This window comes from Spermophilus citellus, assembly GCF_964194105.1.
Source record: "Spermophilus citellus genome assembly, chromosome: 14".
In the NCBI taxonomy this organism is placed as follows: domain Eukaryota; kingdom Metazoa; phylum Chordata; class Mammalia; order Rodentia; family Sciuridae; genus Spermophilus; species Spermophilus citellus.
The window spans coordinates 6,635,096-6,656,347 of NC_138194.1; the positions used below are offsets into that span (position 1 = coordinate 6,635,096).

A 21,252-nucleotide genomic window follows, 5' to 3' on the forward strand; every position below is an offset into this window, starting at 1 on the left:
TTTTATATGAGAACTCTAATGAATTCATCCCACTTATCTTTTGAATAAGAAGATTGTTACACAGAAAAGACTCTGGATTCAGCAGACTTTTGTTGGCCATTTCCACTAATTTCCAGCTGCAATTTTTTATTCTGAAGCAAAATCAATTGATATTTTGCTTGATATTTTTCAATTAACTTGATATTTTTTTAAACCAACATTCCTCAATTCCACATACACCCAGGGGCCTCTCCTTTTGGGGTTTAGATTCTTCCCATTAGACCTCAGATAATGAAATATTTAAAAACCAATGTGTTCTAAATAGTATGCAGATTGTAGGGTTAACTAAGAACTAGGTATTTTTCTGAGATGCTCACAATTTAATTTATATCTAAATTAAGCAGACAGACACGACACACTTTGCTAAAGAGCAGCTATGAATGTAATCTCCTGACTTGACTTCTTAGAGGAAAAGATTTCTTCGAGTAAGAAACATATTAGATCAATTATTGCTATTGTGAATAATCATGTTTTGACATTGTTCAGTAACTATATGATTAAAGTTAATACATTACTTTAAGCTGCTCAGCAAATTTAATTTTTCCTCATGATGTGATATTTGAAGTATCAATCTCCCCTTTGTATTCTCCAGTTCAATCCGTTTCCATAACAACCATTGGGACATGTTTTTAATGACTTAGCTTTCTTAACAAAAAAATCAAAGCTCTTGAAAGCATCATGTCCTTTTATTAATTTCCCTCATTTGTTTTGGATATTTATTCTAATAAAAACTTAGATCTTATTCACTGTTGCCTTAGGCAGTACTCAATAAAGGCTTTGTAACAGCGATGGAAAACAATAGCTAGTGCATGATTAAATAAGAATTAAAAGGAGAAAGAAGCATGAGGTGCAAAATAAAAACAGCTGAAAACTCTAGGAGCCCTGACCCTAATTTATTTTCTGAATGGAAAAAGGCCACAGTGCAAAGATCAACTAGTGCACTCATGAGGAGACTGAATGTGTAGAAATAAGTAAATTATTCTAATTAGAAATTTAACATATACAAACTCTTCTTTCTATTTCCCTTTTGTTTGGTTTCCACAAGAGGCTATGTTTGTAAGCTACACTGTCTATTTGCTATAGGCAGATGTATATTTTCCTTTTAGTCTTCAGTTAGAATAAAAGTAGAAGGTGGGAATAATTAGGAAGACAGTGAGGAAGATGTGTTTAGTAAATTTTAACTGCTAAAGGTGATTTTCTTTGTAAGGACAAGATTGTTGCATCATTTTATGCATTTGGAAAACTACAATATTTTTAATTTTTTACTAAAGGCAGATTGTATTTTAACTGAATTGCAAATTTGTAATCATGATTTTAGTTTCTGAATCTTTAAATATGTATTTTTATCATAGCAGCTATCTGAGAATTGTTTGATCTACAGGATTAGTTCTTCCACAGTTTAAGGCAGATGACATTTCTAATAAGCACAAGGGATTTAATATATGAGATATTGCACTTAATAGAGCCTTTTAAAATAGGAAATGAAACTTAGTTTTGCTCAGTTTATGCTCTTTGTTCAAACTGTTTATATATTCTATGAATATTATTAAATTTCTGTTATATTTTAAACACTGTGGTTACCAAGGTAATAGTTCTTCATTTTCTCATTTTATATTCTCATGTGAAAAGGAAAAATAAATCACGTGCAATTATAATTATATAATTATTTTCAGGTAAGATAAGTCCATGATAAGAGAAAGAAAATCAGAATTGGCATAGAGAGCACATGATCAAAGCATATTTGGGACACAATATTAGGTGTATCTCTGGTCCAAGTCCTCACTGTTGATGTTCTAAGTCCTAAATTACAGTTTAGATATGAATTGTTCCCCAAAGGCTCATGTGTGAGCAATAAAGTTTAGAGGTGGAATGCTTGGGTTGAGAGCCTTCACCTAATCAGTGCATTATCCCCTAACAGGCATTAACTGGCCAGTTAACTGGGCAGGTAGGGTGTGGCTGGAGAAGATGGGTCATTATGCATTTGTCTTTGGGGTAAATATTTTGTTCTTTTTTAATTTTTTTTTTATTATTGGTTGTTCAAAACATTACAAAGCTCTTGACATCATATTTCATACATTTGATTCAAGTGAGTTATGAACTCCCATTTTTACCCCGTATACAGATTGTATTATGTTCTTGATGAGGAGAGTCTCTCTGCTTCCTGGTGCCATGTCCTGAGCTGCTTTCCTCTTCCTTGCCCTTCAGCCATGATCTCCTGCTTTACCTTGGATCCACAGCAATGAACCTGGTCATCTATAGACTAAGACCTCTTAAACCCATAGGTCCCAAAATAAACTTTTCCTCTTTAAAACTAGTCTTGGTCAGGTATTTTGGTGATGACAGCAAAAAAGCTTACTAAAACACTAGCCATGAAAAGATCTGGGGAAAGAAAGTACTTGGCATCTGATCTAAATTCATTAATACATAATGGCCTTTATCCTCATCTCCTCAATTCATACAATAAAGATCATCTCCATATTACCGATTTATCAAGATGATCACTCTCTTGCTATTATTATTTTTTAACTTCTATGCATAAAGATGAATCACATTTTATGGCTATTGATGATAAGAATATAACTGGGGAAAATATTAAAATTCAGTAGACTATATTCAATTCAACCAGTTTCCAATGCTGAAAGTTATGAATGGAAGGCAGATAATTTGGAAAATTTTATTAATATTTAATACCAATTACTTTAACCTTCTAGTCTAAGAGATTAATTTTTCTAATAGTAAATGATACCACTCCACCTTGTTTTTAAGAAAAACAAACAAACAGCCTCTATTCATCTGTTTATAGCAAAGGTTCTGCCATATTTATTTTCTATTACATTTTCACTGCATGTAGTTCTTTTGTGATATTATTTTCTCAAATGGTGGATTCTACACAGCTAAGTAAAGTCATACAAAGCCTATCATTTATTTATTTTCTGTATGATATCCAGGAAATAGTAGATTTGATTAAGTCATAAAGAGTGAGATTCTAGGGCTGGGGATGTGGCTCAAGCGGTAGCGTGGGAAAAAAATGAGAAATGTTTCACACCCACAGAATTTGACCAAGAAGGGCAACATCGGCCGTGAGAGGAGCAGAAGGTGCTTTCTCTTGTGGTGCAGAAAGGAGGCACACGTCAAGAACCCTAACACGGGTGCAGATTACAGCACCAAACACGGACCTCAGACTTTGTTCCAAGGAAAGAAAAAGGGGGTGTGGTGAGCATTTTGTCCCTCAAAGACTCACAACAGGAAAGCCACAAACCAGCTCAGATGTGCACACGGGCGAGGAGGCAAGCACCCACAGGGCGCCCAGTTGCCCACAGCAGGAGACTTATCCGTGAGCAGTGTCCCCTTTCAAGGAGTCCACAGGGACAGGAACACGTCATGCAGCCAACCGATCCCGGTCAGCTTGGGGGTGGAGAAATTACCATGTGGGGGATGATGGCTTGCAATAAACATATATTGTATCTTTCACAAGAAAAAGGAAGTCTTTACATTTTTTTAATTTTAAAAACTGATCGTATCAAACTTGAACGAGAGCTCAGCAATACCCTGACCCATAGTGAAGAGAGTCTAACCTCTGCTCCACGGTGCCTAAGAGGCCAAAGCCTCTGAATCACCACAGCAAATATGTAATAGAAATGGACACGCTGGGCTGTACTATCCACCCTTATTTTCCTATGTGGCTGATTTAGGATTTAGTATAGCAGCTGACACACGGCAGGTAAAATACAGATATGGTGGGATGCACTGTGATAAAACTCCACCCTGCAGGAGAGGAGCGCGTGACGGAGAGATGCCTCCCCTTCCTCCTTGTGTCACCGAGTGGCTCATACCTACCCACACAACCAGGGGACAGCAACCACGGTCAAAGTCAGAGCAACATGCACAGGAGGTGAGCTTGGGGCCGCGGTGACACGCACCCCACAGTCAAGGGATGCATTTCCAGAGAGCCTGGCTCAAGCCCTGAGAGCACATCACCCTTCACAGAGGGACACAAGGGGAGAGAGACTAGCAGTCTAGTGTGGCAGAGTTCTCCATCTTGGTCATACCAGCAAAGGCCTTCCTGCGGTGGTGTGCACCGAAACAAACCTGATCGGTGAGTGGCGCTCCTCCTGTGAGTTCTCTCCTCGCCTTGACGGGGTGCTGCCCTTGCATGGCATCTGGCATGAGCATCCTCACAGGTCCATCTTGGCAACCCTTGACCTCCCCAGGCATCAGGTGGTATGCCCTCCCGCCCACGCGACCTCCCCTGGGGACCAACGGGGCCACTCTGCATCACCCACCTCTCACTGCCCCAGCACATCTCTCTCAGGCCCCAGGAGAACGAGACCATGTCCCCCAGGCTGCTCCCTGCCTGGAAAGCTCTGCTGACCTTCACTGCGGCGCCCTGGCTTCGTCCAGTCCTCCTGCCACCTCCCCTCCCTGACCGGCTCCCCAGCCCTCTGCCCCCTCTGTTCAGAACTCAGCCCCACAGCAGGGGCCCTCTCTGGTCTGCCCTCTCCTGTCCCCACACCCAGGGCCACTTGCCGCTAGAGTTGGGGCTCAGGGTGGAGCTGGCGGCCGGGAAGACACTGTGGGGCCAGAGCGCAGACGGGGCATGTGAGCCCCGCAGCTGGCCACACCCCGGCCTGCGTGCAGAGCACCCTCCGCCGCCCTGTACTGCCTCGCCTAGCCTGGGGCAGACCTGGAGGATGTGGCAATTGAGTGGCATTGCCTGACAGTCACAGGGAGGTCCACCAAAGTGCTAGACCTAGCAGGGGTGTCCGTGCTCCAGAGAACCCAGGCCACCTGGCCAGCAGCCCAGGAGGGCCCTACTAAGCCCAGAATCCCACTGTCTAAGTAGGGATTCCCTCTAAGGCCATGAGCAGTGGCTGTGTGTGTCCAACAGATGACAGGCCAGAAAACACCAGCGGAGAACCAGCCTTGATACGGATTTCTGAACTAAGACCAGATTTAGGATATCAATGTTTATAGCAGCTCAATTCACAATAACGAAGCTATGGGCCCCACCTAGGTGCCCTTTAATAGATGAATGGACAAAGAACATGTGGCTCATAGACACAATGGAATATTACTCAGCCATAAAGATGAATGAAATTATGGCATTTGCCAGTAAATGGATGGAACTAGAAACTATCATGCTATTGAAATAAGCCAATCCAAAAAAACCAAAGGCCAAATTGGGGTGGGGGAAGTGTTGGTTCATGGATTGGACAGGGGGGTGTGGAGGGAAGGAAGGAGGATGTGAATGGGAAACACAGTAGAATGAATTGGACATAACTTTCCTATGTTTATATATGAATACCTGAGTGGTGTAACTCCACATCCTACAACCACAAGAACGGGAAGTCATGCTCCATGTATGTATAGTATGTCAAAACATTCTAGTATCGTGTATAACTAAAAAGAGCAAATAAATAAATAAATAAAATGGGGGAGGAAAAAGGGCTGGCTTAGGGACTGACATAGGTCCGCCCAAAACTCAAGTTGAGATCCTACCCCAGGTGGTGGTGTTAGGGGGCGGCCTTAGGGTAAGTAGGCTGGTGAGACCATGCAGTGGGGGCCTGTGACAGTGCCCAAGAGAAGAGCCAGAACCCCCAGGAGGGCTTGGCGGGAAGGCACCCTCTAGTCAGGGCAAGGGCCTGCCAGACACTGAGCGTGTGGGCAGGGTCCTGCCCCAGCCTGCAGCACGGCCTGAAACGGGCTCCCAGGCTCCCAGGGCTCCTCCCCACAGGCCTCCTGGAGCCTGCTTCTGTCGGGGAAGGCCTTCCCACGGTCACAGGCACGCAGCAACCGTAAGACACTGGATAGGACCTCAGCAGACCTGGCTGGATCTGGGCCTTGAACAGGGCTGTTCCACCTTGGAACAGCCTTAGTGTCTCCATGGATGGCCACAGCCCCCCAGGCTGGTCACACTGGATGGTCTTGGGTGTCTCACCAGTGAAGAAGCTGGCCAGGTGTCACGGCAGCCCCTCCTCTACAAACAGAGCCACCTGGCTGTCCCTCAACACACAGAGAGCCATGCCAGCTCACAGTTCGCCCTGACAGTGGCCAGCCACGGCTGGGTGGGGCATGTGTGGACGACTCCTCTGGGTTCAGTGTGGGCACCCTGGCATGGGGCTGTGGACACCACACCGACACATCTGGATTCAGAAAGCTCCTCACTACCTCTCCAGGGTTCTCCCAGATGGAGTTCAAGGTCAGTGTCAGCTGCCAACCCCCCCCCCCACCAGTCCCCAGTGTGGCTTTGCCACCACAGCAAGCCCAGTGGCAGGGGGAAGGCCGACTCATGCCAGCATCAAGGATCATTGCTGCACAGCACTCTCAGCACGGGCAGCCAGACACTCACCGTCCCTGTACCACTCGGCCCGGGGCTGCACCCTCTTCAGGTCTGTAGTCACCAGCAGTGTGCACTTGAGCGTGAGCGTCTCACCCTCTCTTCGGAAGGTGACTCCAAATTTCTCCAAGAACTGAACATCGAAGTGTGTGTACGGGATCACCGAGGACAGGGGCACTGCAGGAACAAGTGGGACAGTCAGTACCGTGGTGGCTTCTGCTCACAGGTGCCCTGACCACAGCAGAGTGCTCCACTGCTAGGAGCCACAAGCAAAATATAAATGGCACCTTTGGTTGTAAAGTGACCCAGCTAGCCACTGAGGTATTATTATGCTAAGATTTACATTCATATGCAAATTGGGCTCCTGCTGTTCACCTTGGCCTGCTACAGGACTCAAGTTACCGGACTGCTGGAGAGTTCCCATTGGTTGGGGAAAGATAGTAGGAGGAAATTCCGGGGGAGGTCCGGGCCCCTGGTTCCGGGGAAGCGCGCGGTTCCGGCAGACGCCCGCGTGGGAGGACCGGGTTTGGCTTGCCGGCGGCGGCTTTTTCAAAATAAAGTTTTGTTCCTGCTTGAGTGGCTCGTGATTCTGTGCCCAGCCAAGACTGCGGCACTCCACCTCAAACTGCGCCCCCTCTCGGGAGCCCTGCCGGCCCAAACATGTGTCCACCACATTCGTAGCTGCAGCCCAGCCCCACAGGCTAGCAGGCAGGGGCTCTGGAGGAGAGCAGGGCTGAGTGAGGTCCTGAGGACTGGTCCCTGCAGGTGTGGGCACAGCAAGGACGTGCCATCTGCAAACCAAGGGGTGGACCTTGCCAGAACCCATCCTGCCAGTGCCCTGGTCTTGGGCTTGCTGCCTCCAAAACCCTGAGAAATTAGCACCTGTTGTTCAGTCACAGAAGCCACAGGATTCTTAGAGCAGCCGAGCTGAGCCAGGTGGGAGGCAGACGAGCATCCCAGAGTCAGATCCAGTCACTCAGGCACAGCTCGGACCCGAGCCTTGGGCTTAAGCAAAGGGCCGACTCCCCACCTCATACCCAACTGAGGCCTCAGAAGTCAGTTTCAAAATGAACAGTGGTCATTCATCAATAGTGTCATTTTTAGTGCATCAAACAAATTAAATAGACCCAGTAGTGTCAGCAGACCAGATCTCAAAGGTACGTTTGGCAGGGGTGTCAGGGGTGCGTGTCAGAGGAAAACCAACTGTATATGTTTTAAACCTAGGAGTCTAACAAAGTATAACTTCAAAACTAAGAGTGGACCTTACTTAGCAACAAGCTCTCCCTTGGATGCTGTCTGCACACGTGTTCCCAACCCCAGCCCCACTCACGTCCGATTGGGAGTCCCACGGAGTAGAGTGGCTCCTCGTCGCCTCGGAACCCTGCAGGACAATCAGGTAAACATGGCAAAGAAAGAGACCAGCAGGGCCCAGGCTGGCCGCCCCCCGGGTGGGCACGCACTTCTCACCACCACCGCAGCATTGGTTGACACCTGTCCATGCCCATTGGTGGCCACTGCCGAGTATGTCGCAGTGTCATCAAAGTCCGCCCTTGAATAGAAAAAGCGAGTCTGTGGAGCTGCTCTGGAAAAGCCGGTGACCTGAACTTGAACAAAGACATCCCTCGAAAGCAAACCCCGTGACCTAGATGGGCTGCTCCTGAGCGTGTGTTCAAGAACAATGCCAGCGCTACCGTGGAGCGGCGGACAGCAGCGGAATTAATTATAGACAGAAGAACATCTGATCCCAGACCACAGCTGGGCTTTGACTAGAAAGAAAAGACGCAGGTGTTGAAAGCCTTCGTTTCATCCTGGGAAGCCTCTTCCACCTGGGCCTACGACTCTCCTCCACGGCATTCAGGCTCCTGGACCTCCACCTCCAGCAGAATCACTGGACGGGGAACGTACAGGGGCAAGACGGGGGCCGACACCCGCTCTGCCGAGAGCAAGGACTCCGGCAGGGAAAGCCAGGCCCCTGGTCAGCATGGCCCGGGGCCGCCTGCCTGGGAGCCATGACAAGAGGGTCCAGGGAGCCTAGGAACTTGCACAGGGAGCCCCATCTCCAGGTCCTGATGACCTCCACCATGACAGACAGTGCCTGCACTTGGCACCGTCCCTAACCCTCCAGGATGACAGCCAGCATAGGTGCAGAGAACTCAGGGAGGCCCAGCAGGGACCAGAGTTTTGTCCGGCACAAGCAAGGGGGTTCCAGACATGTGCAGAGACCCACTAACCTCCCAAGTGAGCAACGCCCTGCTAGACAGCAAAACATACTCTGTAACCCAACCTCGCCCCTCAACAGGATTTCCAGTTCCTAGGAGGTCATGCCCAGGACCTCGAACAAAGCGGTCCCCCAAATGCAAATTCCTCATCAGGACATATTAAAAAGCCTGCGCTGGAGGGCTGGGCTGGGGCTCAGTGGTGGAGCGCCTCCCTGGCATGTGTGAGGCCCTGGGGTTGATCCTCAGCACCTCATATAAATAAATAGAATAAAGGTCCATCAACAACTAAAACAAAAAGCCTGAGATGGACCCTACCTGAGGCATGGGTGCATGTCCATCCCTGGGAACCTGGGAAGACCATGACCTGAAAATAGCAGAGCCCCAGGCCTCGGGCCGGCACTTCCACACAACCCCGGCTGTCCTGCAGAGGCCCAGCTCAGTCCTTCTGAGACCGCCCCCCACCCGAGGCTCAGCAGGGGGGTGTGAGTAGCAGTTCTACCTGGGGTTTCCCTGTCCAGGCTCTCTGCTAGTGACTCACAGTGACCCTCTCAGGGACCCTGGAAAACAGGTGCTGCTCTCCCATTCCTGTGGGAGAAGGAATCGTTCCCCAAATCTTTGGAAGACTTGGGGAAATGAGGTCCACAGACCCCAAACATTGCACTCTTGGAACAGTTTCCCTACCAGACCCGTGGTAAGATCTTCATATAGAAAAGAAAACACACCCCAAAAATCACACTGTTGAAAAAAGAAGAATTTACCAGAGTCTGATTTTAAAGTGCATTAAGAAGCAGATGCCCACATGACAACCCATCCCTGGGTCATTAATAATTTTATTTTCTTCTCTCTTCATCTAGGAGCTAGAAATATTTTCTTTGAACAGACAATACACCACCTCCCATGAAGGGGAGGGATGGTTCGGAGGTCTGGGCCCTGCCGGTACTCCCTCCCTTCCTCCTGAGGTTCAGTGCAGTCTGCTGTGCCCCCTGGCTCCCTTAAGTGCCATTGCTCAAGGGAGAAATCAAGCTGAGACTGAGTGCATGTTTCTGGCTCCCCCTGTAGCCACAGCCCACTGCAGAGCCATGCTCAACCAGGGTTCTGGTGTCTGCTCCTTAGGAACCACTCTCCCTTGCACCTCCTCATGTGCTGCCCGGCACACAGCTACAGGGTGGTGCCAGCACACAAGTCCCGTCCTCGTGTGGATGCCTTTCCCACGTCCTAGGTGGCTCTGCCTGGGGAGTGCACATGCTCACACCCACCAGGACCGCCCGAGCACACCTGGGCTGGGCTGGGCTGGGGGTCACTACTCTCTTTGTCCATATTCACTCACTGTTTGTGTACTTCTTTCAAACAGCATTGTAATTTTCTAAGTGCATTCTCCAAATAGAAATACGCCCTTCTGGGATAAGCCCTAAGCCTTTCTCCAATCCCACCCCTGCTAGCAATAACTCGACAGAGAAAAAGCACAGACCCATCCACAGACCTGGCTGGAAGTGTTCGGGTCAGAGCACCTGGCCAAGAGGCAAAGCGTCCTGCGCCAACGGCCCACTCAAAACCCCCTAACCTGGAGCCCATGTGGGGGTCACACAGGGACAGGCCAAGCCTTGGAAAGGGGGAGCCAGAAGCCCAATGCAACCACCCAGCACATAGCGGAGCCAACGGGGCAGCCCCACGCAAGATGTCCAGGAGTGGCCAGTCAACAGGGCAAACCCTGGCTCCCGACTGCCAAGGGAAGAGAGGATCTGTCTGGACCTCAGGGAGCAGGCAGATGATGGCCCAGAGACTGGAACAGTCACCAGAAATCTCACCAGCCTCTCTACCTGTCGACACCCTTGGGCAACGGTCAGTAAGGTGGTTTCCAAATTGCACTCAAGGGTTTTCAAATTGAATCTTGTGCTGAAAACATACTGTTCATTATGTATTTTAGCAATTCTTAAGCCTGTGCTCAGGCCCATCCTATGCTCAGTACATGACAAAGGGCAATAACATGGATTTTGCATGACAGTCAAATCTGATGTGCTTGGGCCTTGGGGAGAGTTCCTACGACCTGAATCATGTCCTGAGACTTCTGGGTAAATCTTGCTTCCTTTTGCAACCATCTATCCTTGTGAATCAGGGTTTTATTCTATGTTGGGCCATCAGATCCCACAGGGAGGTGAAGGATGAGACTTGAGTTCATCAGCCACAAGTTGTGCTTCAACTCTGTGCTTAATGGAAGGGTAATGACCCTGACTGATGATTCTCGTCGGTTCACTTTATCATGAAAAACTGTGCATACTATAAACCCTTAGAATGTATGTATCCAGCACCTACGCTTCCGAGGGGAACTCTGATGACTGGATAAACAACGTACTTGGAAAACCTTGTGATTTGGGATCAATATTGCCTACATGTCATCAATTAAGATGTCTTAGCTGAGGTCCGCTGCACGCTCTGCACCACACGGGCCCTGCTGGCCCTCACCTTCCTACAGAACACACAGCTTTTCCATGTTCTGAATCTGGATGATGGCTGCCTCCTTTTCCTGAGCAGGGAGGAGCTCAAGGAACGGGAGGGACATAGAACACATGGAGTCCAGCGGAGCCTGAGGGAAGGAGGGGAGCAGCAGGCTGAGCCCAAGAGGCCGAGGCAGCAGCCTGACCCTGGGCTCCCAGTTTGTCCTCGCAGACAGACTGGAGCACAGGGTGGCCAGAGCCACCTAGCTCATTAGCACCAATTAGCTGTCAAGTAACCCATTAGCACTTCGTGCTCACACCCAGGGCAGGACACAGGAAGCAGAGAGAGCCGTGTGCCCAGAGCTTGCACCTTCCAGGCTGGGGCACGCCCAGGCCAGGTCCACGGGCTTCCGTCTGGTTTTTAGGAGAGCCTGAGGGCTGTAAAGTGACCAAGACCCACTGACTTATGGCAGTGGTCCCCAGAGCTGGGGACTCCCAGGAAGGGCTCCATAGGCGAGGACCTCCATCTGCTCCTGTTCCTCTCACTCTTTCCACAGGTCTCTCTAGTGAGAGCAGAAAACATACTGCAGTAGAAGTGGACATGTCCCAGACAAGCGCACATGTACGAGGAGAGGGCACAAAGGGGTCTGTCCACGGCTGGTACTGTTCAGGGCTGCGGAAGCACAGTGCCTGGGGCAGAGGCGGGAGGCAGGAGGGAGGCCAGGAGGCCAGGAGGGGGAGGTGTCCAGCCAGACTCTGTCTGCAGCTAAACTGAAGAGGCAAGAGCTGATCCCACCCATTACCTCAGCAGGAGCCAGCCTTCTGCTCCTTCCCAGGCCACACCAGATACAGTGCTCAGCAAGCCTGGGGTCTAATTCCAGCCCTGACTTCATGAAGCAGTGTGGCGAGCCGCTTCTGCGGACTGTGGTCGCCATTACAAGATGGCGCTGGCCTTGTGGTGGTCTGTGATAAACAACTCCTTCTTTGGGAGAGTTGGCACATGGTTCTTTGACACCCTACGAGAAAGCTCCACGTGGCAGCTTCGCATTGGGTGTTTGGATACTTTATTAAGGCTGGGAGGGACTTCTGGGAGATTAGAAGAACTCGGAGATTAGAAGAACTCTCGAGAGCTTGAATAAACAGCTGTAAGAAGATTCCCGGTGTTGCGTCTTCCTTGCGGGCAAGGGGGTCGCGACAAGTGGTGCCGAGACCCGGGAAAATCAAAACTTGCAAGTCGTCAGAGGTGGTGCACTGAACAGTCCCGGTAAGTGGGACCCCACAGTCCCCGTGGGTGGGACCCGACAGTCCCCGTGGGTGGGACACGACAGTCCCGGTGGGCGGGACCTGATAGTCCCGGTTAGTGGGACCCGCAATCAAAGCGGAGTCAGCTCCTCTACAAAGACAGAGAGAGCCTCATATTTTATTGCAGCTGCACTGTGTACTTTTCTTTTGTTTCTGTGTACTTTCGTTTTGTCCTCTGTATCTGTTCTGTTGCTGTGTCATGGGTGTCACATCTTCAAGCCCGCTTCTTCTGGCACTAGACGGCCTGTTACGTTCCAAAGGCCTGAAAGTGAAACATAGTATCTTACAGAGATTTTTGCAGAAAGTAGATGTTGCTGCACCGTGGTTTGCATATTCGGGCAGCCTTACTATGCCTTGTTGGGATAAATTGGGCAAGGATCTTGACTTTGCTTGTGAGCAGGGCATATTGGAGGGTGGGGTGATTCCCCTTTGGAAGATAGTCCGTAGTTGCCTCACAGATGGCAGATGTCATGACGCACTTGCTGAAGGACAGGAGGTTTTAGAAAAGTTACATGAGGAGAAATCGGAGACAGCAGGCAGTGAGATATCTCAGGAGGATGGGAGTGTGCGGAGCGTGAAACAGGGGAGGAGACGATTATCTCTGACAAAAGGTGAGGTATCTCGGGAGGATGGGAGCGTGCGGAGCGAGAAGCAGGGGAGGAAACGCTTGTATCCAGATCTCAGTGCGCTGCGCACACCCCCATGTGGAAGCGGGTCAGAAGAAGAGGAGGATGAGGAGGAGGAGCTTGGGAGGCTGTCTCGCCAGCTAGGGAGTTTAGCTGCTGGAGAAGGGAATGAAGATAGACCGGGGCTCAAGAAATGTGATCCTCCGGACCCACCGCCGTATGGTGGGGGTGTTTCGGGGAGGGCTTTCCATGCTCAAACATGGAAGGCTGTTAACGCTGAGATGGGTCTTGCTTATCCAGTTTTTCAGGATGAGAATAGGGGAAGATTTTCGGAGCCTTTAGATTTCAAAATTGTGAAGACCCTGGCAGAGTCTGTACGCACTTATGGGGTGGATGCCGCCTTCACATTAACTCAGGTGGAGAGTCTGTCTAGATTCTGTATGACTCCCTCTGATTGGGCTAGCCTTGTTCGGGCTTGTGTTTCTCCGGGCAAGTATTTGGACTGGAGAGCATTTATGCTAGAGGGCGCAATAGAGCAGGCCGCCCAAAACCATGCAGCAGGACATCCTCATTGGGATAAGGACATGCTTTTGGGGCAAGGTAGATTTGCTAATCAACAGACAGGATTCCCTCCTGAGGTATATGATCAAATTAATAACATTTGCATTCGGGCATGGAAGTCACTTCCAAATAGAGGAGAAGTGTCTGGTAATTTGACCAAGATTTTACAAGGCCCTACAGAACCCTTTTCAGATTTCGTAGCAAGGATGGTGGATGCTGCTGGAAAGATTTTTGGGGATCCTGATAGAGCCATGCCCCTTGTTAAGCAATTGGTCTTTGAGCAATGCACCAAGGAATGTAAAGCAGCAATCGCTCCTTATAAGAACAAAGGCATAGAAGTATGGATGAAAGTGTGTAGAGAGATTGGAGGGCCTTTAACTAATGCAGGTCTTGCAGCTGCTGTCCTTCGGATTGCAAAAGGGGGCAATCCTGCCGCCAGAACATGCTTCCATTGTGGTCAGCCCGGTCATATCAGACGTGAGTGTCCCAAAAATGTCAATTTTACTGGACCTCCTCACGGTGGCCCTTCCACTGGCCTTCGATCACCGGGATTGTGTCCAAGGTGCAAAAGGGGGAAGCATTGGGCAAAAGAGTGTACATCAGTGAGGGACATCCATGGACAGCTTATTTCAGCTGGGCCAAAAAACGGCCGACGGGGCCCCCGACCCCAGGGCCCGCAAATATATGGGGCAGTGGAGAATGTCACACCCGAACCCGAGACATGGCCATCTCTACGCCATCCCATGAAACGCGGAGAGCCACTACAGGTGCCGCGGGATTGGACCTCTGTTCCACCTCCAGACTCGTGTTAACACCTAAGATGGGAGTCCAATTGGTGGAAACTGAGTTCAAAGGGCCTCTACCACCTGGCACTGTAGGTTTGCTAATTGGACGTGCATCTTCCATTTTGCAAGGTCTTCATGTTTTCCCTGGAGTCATAAGTCCTGATACTGTAGGGATAGTAAAGGTTATGGTGGAAGCTCCAAAAGGCATTGTGTCCATCTCCCCAGGAGATCGGATTGCTCAATTACTGGTTTTGCCTAGTTTACATGATCATTTCCCTGCAGACTCAAAGTCACGGACAGGGAATGAGATTGGTACCACCGGAGGGAATTGTGCTTATTTGTCACTAGATATGAGTAATCGCCCTACTTTGGAATTAAGCATAGAAGGTAAATCAATTGTGGGCTTACTTGATACAGGTGCAGATCGTAGCATCATTGCACTTAAGGACTGGTCTAAGGGATGGCCAGTGCAGACTTCTGATCAATCTCTGAGAGGACTTGGATATGCCCAGGCTCCTCAGGTTAGCTGTAGACATCTTTCCTGAAAGGACCCGGAAGGACATCATGGTACTTTTCAGCCTTATGTACTTAATTTACCTATCTCTTTATGGGGCCGTGACCTGATGAAAGACATGGGGTTCACTCTTAGTAATGACTATTCCCCAGTGTCCCAACAAATTATGCACAATATGGGGTATAGGCCAGGTTTAGGACTAGGAAAACATTTACAGGGACGTAAGCATCCTGTACAAGGTCATCAAAAGCTTGACAGATTTGGTCTGGGTTTTTCCTAGGGGCCGCTGAGGCTCAAATACCCATAACATGGCTCACCGAGGAGCCTGTTTGGGTGCCTCAGTGGCCTCTTCCCTCGGTTAAACTGGCAGCAGCCCATGCTCTAGTTAAAGAACAACTTGACTTGGGTCACATCCAACCCTCTACTTCTCCATGGAATACTCCCATATTTGTCATTAGGAAAAAATCAGGGAAGTGGCGCCTACTGCATGATCTACGAGCGGTTAATGCTCAAATGCAACCTATGGGGCCCATTCAGAGAGGGCTGCCTCTGCTCTCTTCTGTTCCTCAAGGCTGGCACATTATTGTTATTGACATTAAAGACTGTTTCTTTTCTATTCCTTTACATCCTAAAGACTCGCAGCGTTTTGCCTTTACCCTTCCCTCGTGTAACCACGAGGAACCAGATCAAAGGTTTGAGTGGATAGTGTTGCCGCAGGGAATGGCTAATAGTCCCACAATGTGTCAGATGTATGTAGGGAAGACACTTGTGCCCCTCAGACAAAAGTACTCCTCCATCAAGATCATTCATTATATGGATGATGTATTATTGGCTGCTAAATCAGAACAAACAGTTCATGAGGCCTATGACGACCTCGTGAAGTTGTTAGCACAATGTGGGCTGCATATAGCACCTGAAAAGGTTCAAACAGGAGATTCTATTAAGTATTTGGGAGCAACAATTGGGTATGACAAATTACAACCACAAAAAATCACCATACGAACTCAGGATCTTCAAACTCTAAATGATTTTCAAAAACTGCTGGGAGATATTAATTGGATACGAGGATATTTACATATTTCTAATGTTGTACTACAGCCTTTGTATGCTACTCTTAAAGGTGATCCAGATCTTACTTCCCCTCGTAGCCTCACCAAAGAGGCTAGAGCGGCCCTTATGACAGTAGAAGAAGCTATACAACATGCCACTTTATGCAGGCTCCAGAGTAATAAACCTTTTCAATTATGTGTACTTGCCACTATGCGGCAGCCTACTGGAGTACTATGGCAAGATGGACCTTTGCTATGGATACACCCACATGTATCCCCAGGAAAATCCTTAGAATATTATCCTGATGCTGTTGCAGCATTAGCACTTAAAGGGATTCAACAAAGCATTCAATTTTTCGGACAATCACCTTCTTCTCTTATTATACCCTATACTAAAGCTCAACTTAATGTTTTGTGTGCTACTCTAGATAACTGGGCTATTCTATGTTGTTCGTTTCAAGGGGATATTGATAATCATTACCCTTCTCATCCGTTACTCCATTTTGTTAAGGAACATCCTATTATTTTCCCTAAAGTAACTTCATCCAGTCCAATTCCGGGGGCTGTTAATATTTTTACTGATGGTTCCAAGTCTGGAATGGGAGCTTATGTCATTAATGATTCTCCCCCTGTCCAGCATCAATTTGCTCCTGGAAATCCACAATGGGTAGAACTGCAAATTGTTATTGAGGTGTTTAAACAGTGTTCTTTTCCTTTTAATCTCATTTCGGACTCCATCTATGTGGTGCAAGCACTAAAAATCCTAGAGGCTGTGGGAGCTATTAGTGATGCCCGTAATGTATCTGCTTATTTTAATCAGCTTCGACAGCTTATCTGTAGCCGCACTGCTCCTTTTTATCCAATGCACATCCGGGCTCACACCTCTCTCCCTGGTCCATTATCACAGGGTAATGCCTGTGCGGACTCAGCCACTCGAGGTCAATTGATCTGTTTGGCTTCCTCCTTAGAAGAGGCTAAATTGTTTCACCAAAATTTCCATGTTAATGCTTTAACACTGCGCAGGCGTTTTTCCATTTCTAGAGCAGATGCTCGGCAGATAGTATTGCACTGTCCCCATTGTGTCACATTTCTTCATCCCCCTACTTATGGAGTGAACCCACGGGGGTTGAAGCCACTGGTTGTCTGGCAAATGGATGTGACACATATACCTGACTTTGGTAACCTCAAGTATGTCCATGTTTCTGTTGATACGTACTCTGGAGTTATTCATGCTTCTGCGTTATCAGGAGAAAAGGCACGTAATGTCATCACTCATTGCCTGGAAGCCTGGGCGGCGTGGGGTGCGCCCACGTCCCTTAAGACTGACAATGGACCTGCTTATACTGGCAGACAATTCACGTCCTTTTGTTCTACTATGGGAGTGCAACTTACTCATGGTCTGCCTTACAATCCTCAAGGACAAGGCATTGTTGAGCGTGCTCATCGCACCTTAAAGGAAACTTTACAAAAACAAAAAGGGGGAATAGGAGCTGGACATACTCCTAAAGAATGCTTGTCCTTAGCTCTCTTTACTATTAATTTTTTGAATTTGGATATTCATGGTCGCTCTGCGGCCGATAGACATGTGTTCCCTCAGCCCTCTGTGATTGGCTATGTTAAGTGGAAAGATGTTCTTACGGGCCAATGGAACGGCCCCGACCCCGTGCTGACATGGGCACGAGGATCCGTATGTGTTTTTCCCCAGGATCGCACGGAACCATTGTGGGTCCCTGAACGCCTGACAAGAAGAGTCCTGACGCCAGCTACTCAGCAACAAGAATTACCACAGCAATCCCGTGATGAGGATCTTCATTCTGCTGAGTGCTCTGGCTCTGGTGCTGATGCCAATGACACAGACGACACCAATGCAATGGTGGGCGGTGGCACGGGCTTGGCCAATGCCGATGCCGGTTCACGGTAATTCCAGTGTCCTTCCCACTCTTTTCTCTACCTCGTGTGAGATGTCTGCGCCCTGTGCCTCTCCTAGAGGGGACGTGGAACGCATTTACAATCAATCTCAAGTTAATCTCACAGGAGTGTTTTGTTTTAGCCTTGGGAACGCTCATTGTATCCGTCTTAAGACCAAGAATTTGACTAACTGGGACAATCCATTGCAGTCCAGTCAAGTCTCAGGGAGCATTCTCAGTACTGTATTGGGCCAAGTAGTCTCAGGGGAACAATCAGGCTCAGGAACCTCCGTAAATAGCTCTGCTTTAACCACAACTACCTTGGCTAGTATCTCCGAGGTACTAATTCCAATGCCCCCATATTCTAGTGGACTTCCTTATGCCACTCATTTTAAGGCTTCTCCTTACTGTACCCCTAATCTTGGTTTCCCCCCAACATTCACGCCTTGTCAGGATTATTCTTGGGAGAAACGTCAAGTTGCTAAAGGTTTCTCCCTTTCCCCCTCTCTTAAGAGGTATGTTTATGACTTTAGCAACAGTGCCAACTCCTCTACAGGAGTGGGTTGGTCCTGGTTTCAATGGCTGATTTCCAACACAAAGGGGGCTTCAGCTGATATTTCTGCACTGGCTCAATTGCTGGGAGCCACAAGTTGGTTGGCTAATGTTTTTGGCACTGTTTACGAGAGTGAGCGAGGTAGTAGACTCACATCTGTTTCGTTCAACTCTCTGTTGGATAATGCCACATTGCCCCCTGCAGCGGTTTGTGTTCAATCTCCGTTCTTACTCCTTTTGGCTAATGACACCTCGTCAGAAATGCTGGATTGTTTTAATGTTAATTGTTTCTTATCTGAATGTTGGGATGGTTCTTCGGCTGTAGCAGTGGTTATGAAAATTCCAACCTTTGTTCCAATCCCAGTTATTGCGGACCCTGATAAATTCCCCATTGTTGAGCTACTTAGAGTCCGCAGGGATTTTGGAATCACAGCTGCTATAGTGACAGCCGTGGCGGTATCTGCTGCTGCAGCGGTCGCGGCCGGAGTGGCCATGGCCAATCAAGTGCAGACTGCTGCCTCCGTTAATCAAGTTGTTCAACAAACTTCTATGATACTTGAGTCCCAAAATGCAATTAATCAACATATTTTGTCAGGGATCTTAGCTGCCAACCAAAGAATAGATTTACTCCAAGCTCAGGTAGAAGAATTGGCTGATTTGGTGCTTTTGGGCTGTGTTGATCAACGTGCACATTTATGCATAACCTCTGTCAGATTTAATGATTCCAGGAATGCCTCCCGTATCATCGGAGAATACTTGGCCGGAAATTGGTCCATGGCAGCGGAAGACATGATCCAGTCTCAACTAACCCAGATAGCTGTCTTGAATAGTACCCACGTTGATCCCATAACGTTGGGTCAATTCACTGATTGGATATCTTCTGCCTTTTCCTTTTTTAAAGAGTGGGTGGGGGTAGGCATTTTTGGCGCAATGTGTTGCTTCGGTATGGTTCTCTGCTTGTGGTTTCTCTGCCGCCTTAAGGCCCGCAATGCTCGCGATAAAGCTATGATTATACAAGCACTTGCAGCTTTGGAAACTGGCAACTCACCTCAAGTTTGGCTTGCACAAATTAAACAGTAAACCTTTGACATGGTCGTTGCACCCCAAGTTTTACGGACATTGCACTGGGAACGACATGTCCTTCCTTGTTATTCTCCTAGTGTTGGAAAGCCCTTGCACTCTGCCGGCTTTACTGCCATTGCACACAGATGGGTTTCCACGCTAGTACTTTTCTATCGCTCTATGACCCGTGCCTTTCTTTTAGGGTGTTGCCAACTTGTTTGTCGTTGTATTTCTATACAGCCACAGTTCAGCCTCAGAGGCCTAATCATGACTGGCTGAGTAGATACCATTAAACGCCTTGGCAACAACGAGCTGATCTTGTAGTACCCAGAGACGGGCAACTTTCACGCTTGCACTGCAACCTAAGACAGGGGAATGGGGCCTCCCCAAAGACGGGTAAGCAATGTAAGGGCAGTGAACGACCTAAGACAGGGGCTACTTGATTCCCTTTGACGTGCTATAAACAGAAGGAAAAAACTGCTGGCAGTGGATTCCCCCCGGCCCCCAGGGCTTGGATCCAGCCCTGATTTGTATGCACGTCAAGGAGGCCAGCTCACAGGGCCTTAACAGCTTTGTGGTGTCTGTTTTCATATTCAGCCAATAACGGTCATGTGGGAACGTCCTGACCTGCTTGGGTCTGATGAGGTTCCTGGTTGAAGGCTTCGTATGAGTAATGGCGATTCACCTCTACTCTTGCCTGTTTTGTTTTTAGTAAACGAAAGGGGGAACTGTGGCGAGCCGCTTCTGCGGACTGTGGTCGCCATTACAAGATGGCGCTGGCCTTGTGGTGGTCTGTGATAAACAACTCCTTCTTTGGGAGAGTTGGCACATGGTTCTTTGACACCCTACGAGAAAGCTCCACGTGGCAGCTTCGCATTGGGTGTTTGGATACTTTATTAAGGCTGGGAGGGACTTCTGGGAGATTAGAAGAACTCGGAGATTAGAAGAACTCTCGAGAGCTTGAATAAACAGCTGTAAGAAGATTCCCGGTGTTGCGTCTTCCTTGCGGGCAAGGGGGTCGCGACAAAGCAGGAACTTGCAAGGGTTTTATTTTCTACTTGGACAGAGTCCCAGAATAGAGAGAGTTTTCTTTGGTCTCAAATTTTAGAAACTTCCACAGGGCACTTTGCCTCCCAGGGTCTCAGTTCAAAGCGTCCCCAACACAACAGCAATTAAGAAACTAAGGCTACTTCATGTTTCCAGATGGGCAGTAAATCCCTTGTGGGTAGACAAGGCCCAGTGCCCTCAGGTGCTAAGAGGCATGGACACTGGACTTAAAATTTAACTCAAATCACAATCTAAATGCCAAAGTCCAAAAATCAAGTACAAGAAAATTTCAGTTCTAAAAACATTCTGCGAGGAGTGGGCCATGGTGGCGTTGCCAATGGAAAGGGAGGTTCTCCTAAACACCCACAAAATGTAAGAACCACATGTGCCCTGTGAAGAAGTGGGTCTCCGTACAAGCCAGTGTGGGTCCTCAGAGAACACTGACGAGCACATAAAACAGTGTCAATCACAAGTTCAGATCCGAAGAGTACCAAAGGGCGAGCTGCTTCGGCACTTTAAAAATTCAGCTGCAGTAGCCAAAGACTATTCATAGGAGCAAATGTCATCCTGGGCAGAGGGAGCTCCGTGCCAGCCCAGGGAGGGGTGGAGAACACGTCCACACCCTGCGCGGTCAGCTCAGATCAGATGGCGTGTGCTCAGCACTTCAGAATGAACAACTGAGATGAGTTATAATTTGTGGGCTTCCCTGTTGCTCTTTTCCTGAAGAACATTAGTATTTCATCTTCTAAAAACGTAACGATGGGGATAAGAAGACTGAGAGAGAAGCCAGTCTCAGAAGTTTCCTTTCCCCAAATTTCCC

The 21,252-nt window shown here is 48.4% G+C and overlaps 1 protein-coding gene across 2 annotated transcripts in view; it reads right to left on the reverse strand.

The window, feature by feature from the left end:
* Window positions 1-6,329: 6,329 nt before the first annotated feature.
* Window positions 6,330-21,252, reverse strand: part of LOC308633257 (myomesin-2-like) — a 28,917-nt gene continuing 13,994 nt past the window's right edge. For both annotated transcript variants that reach the window (XM_081265791.1, XM_081265792.1), the window contains 3 exons: window positions 7,837-7,925; window positions 7,707-7,757; window positions 6,330-6,553 (listed from right to left, as the gene is read on the reverse strand). In XM_081265791.1, the coding sequence (XP_081121917.1) occupies window positions 6,345-6,553; window positions 7,707-7,757; window positions 7,837-7,925 (349 nt within the window). In that variant the 3' untranslated portion in view covers window positions 6,330-6,344. The remainder of the gene's footprint in view (window positions 6,554-7,706; window positions 7,758-7,836; window positions 7,926-21,252) is intronic.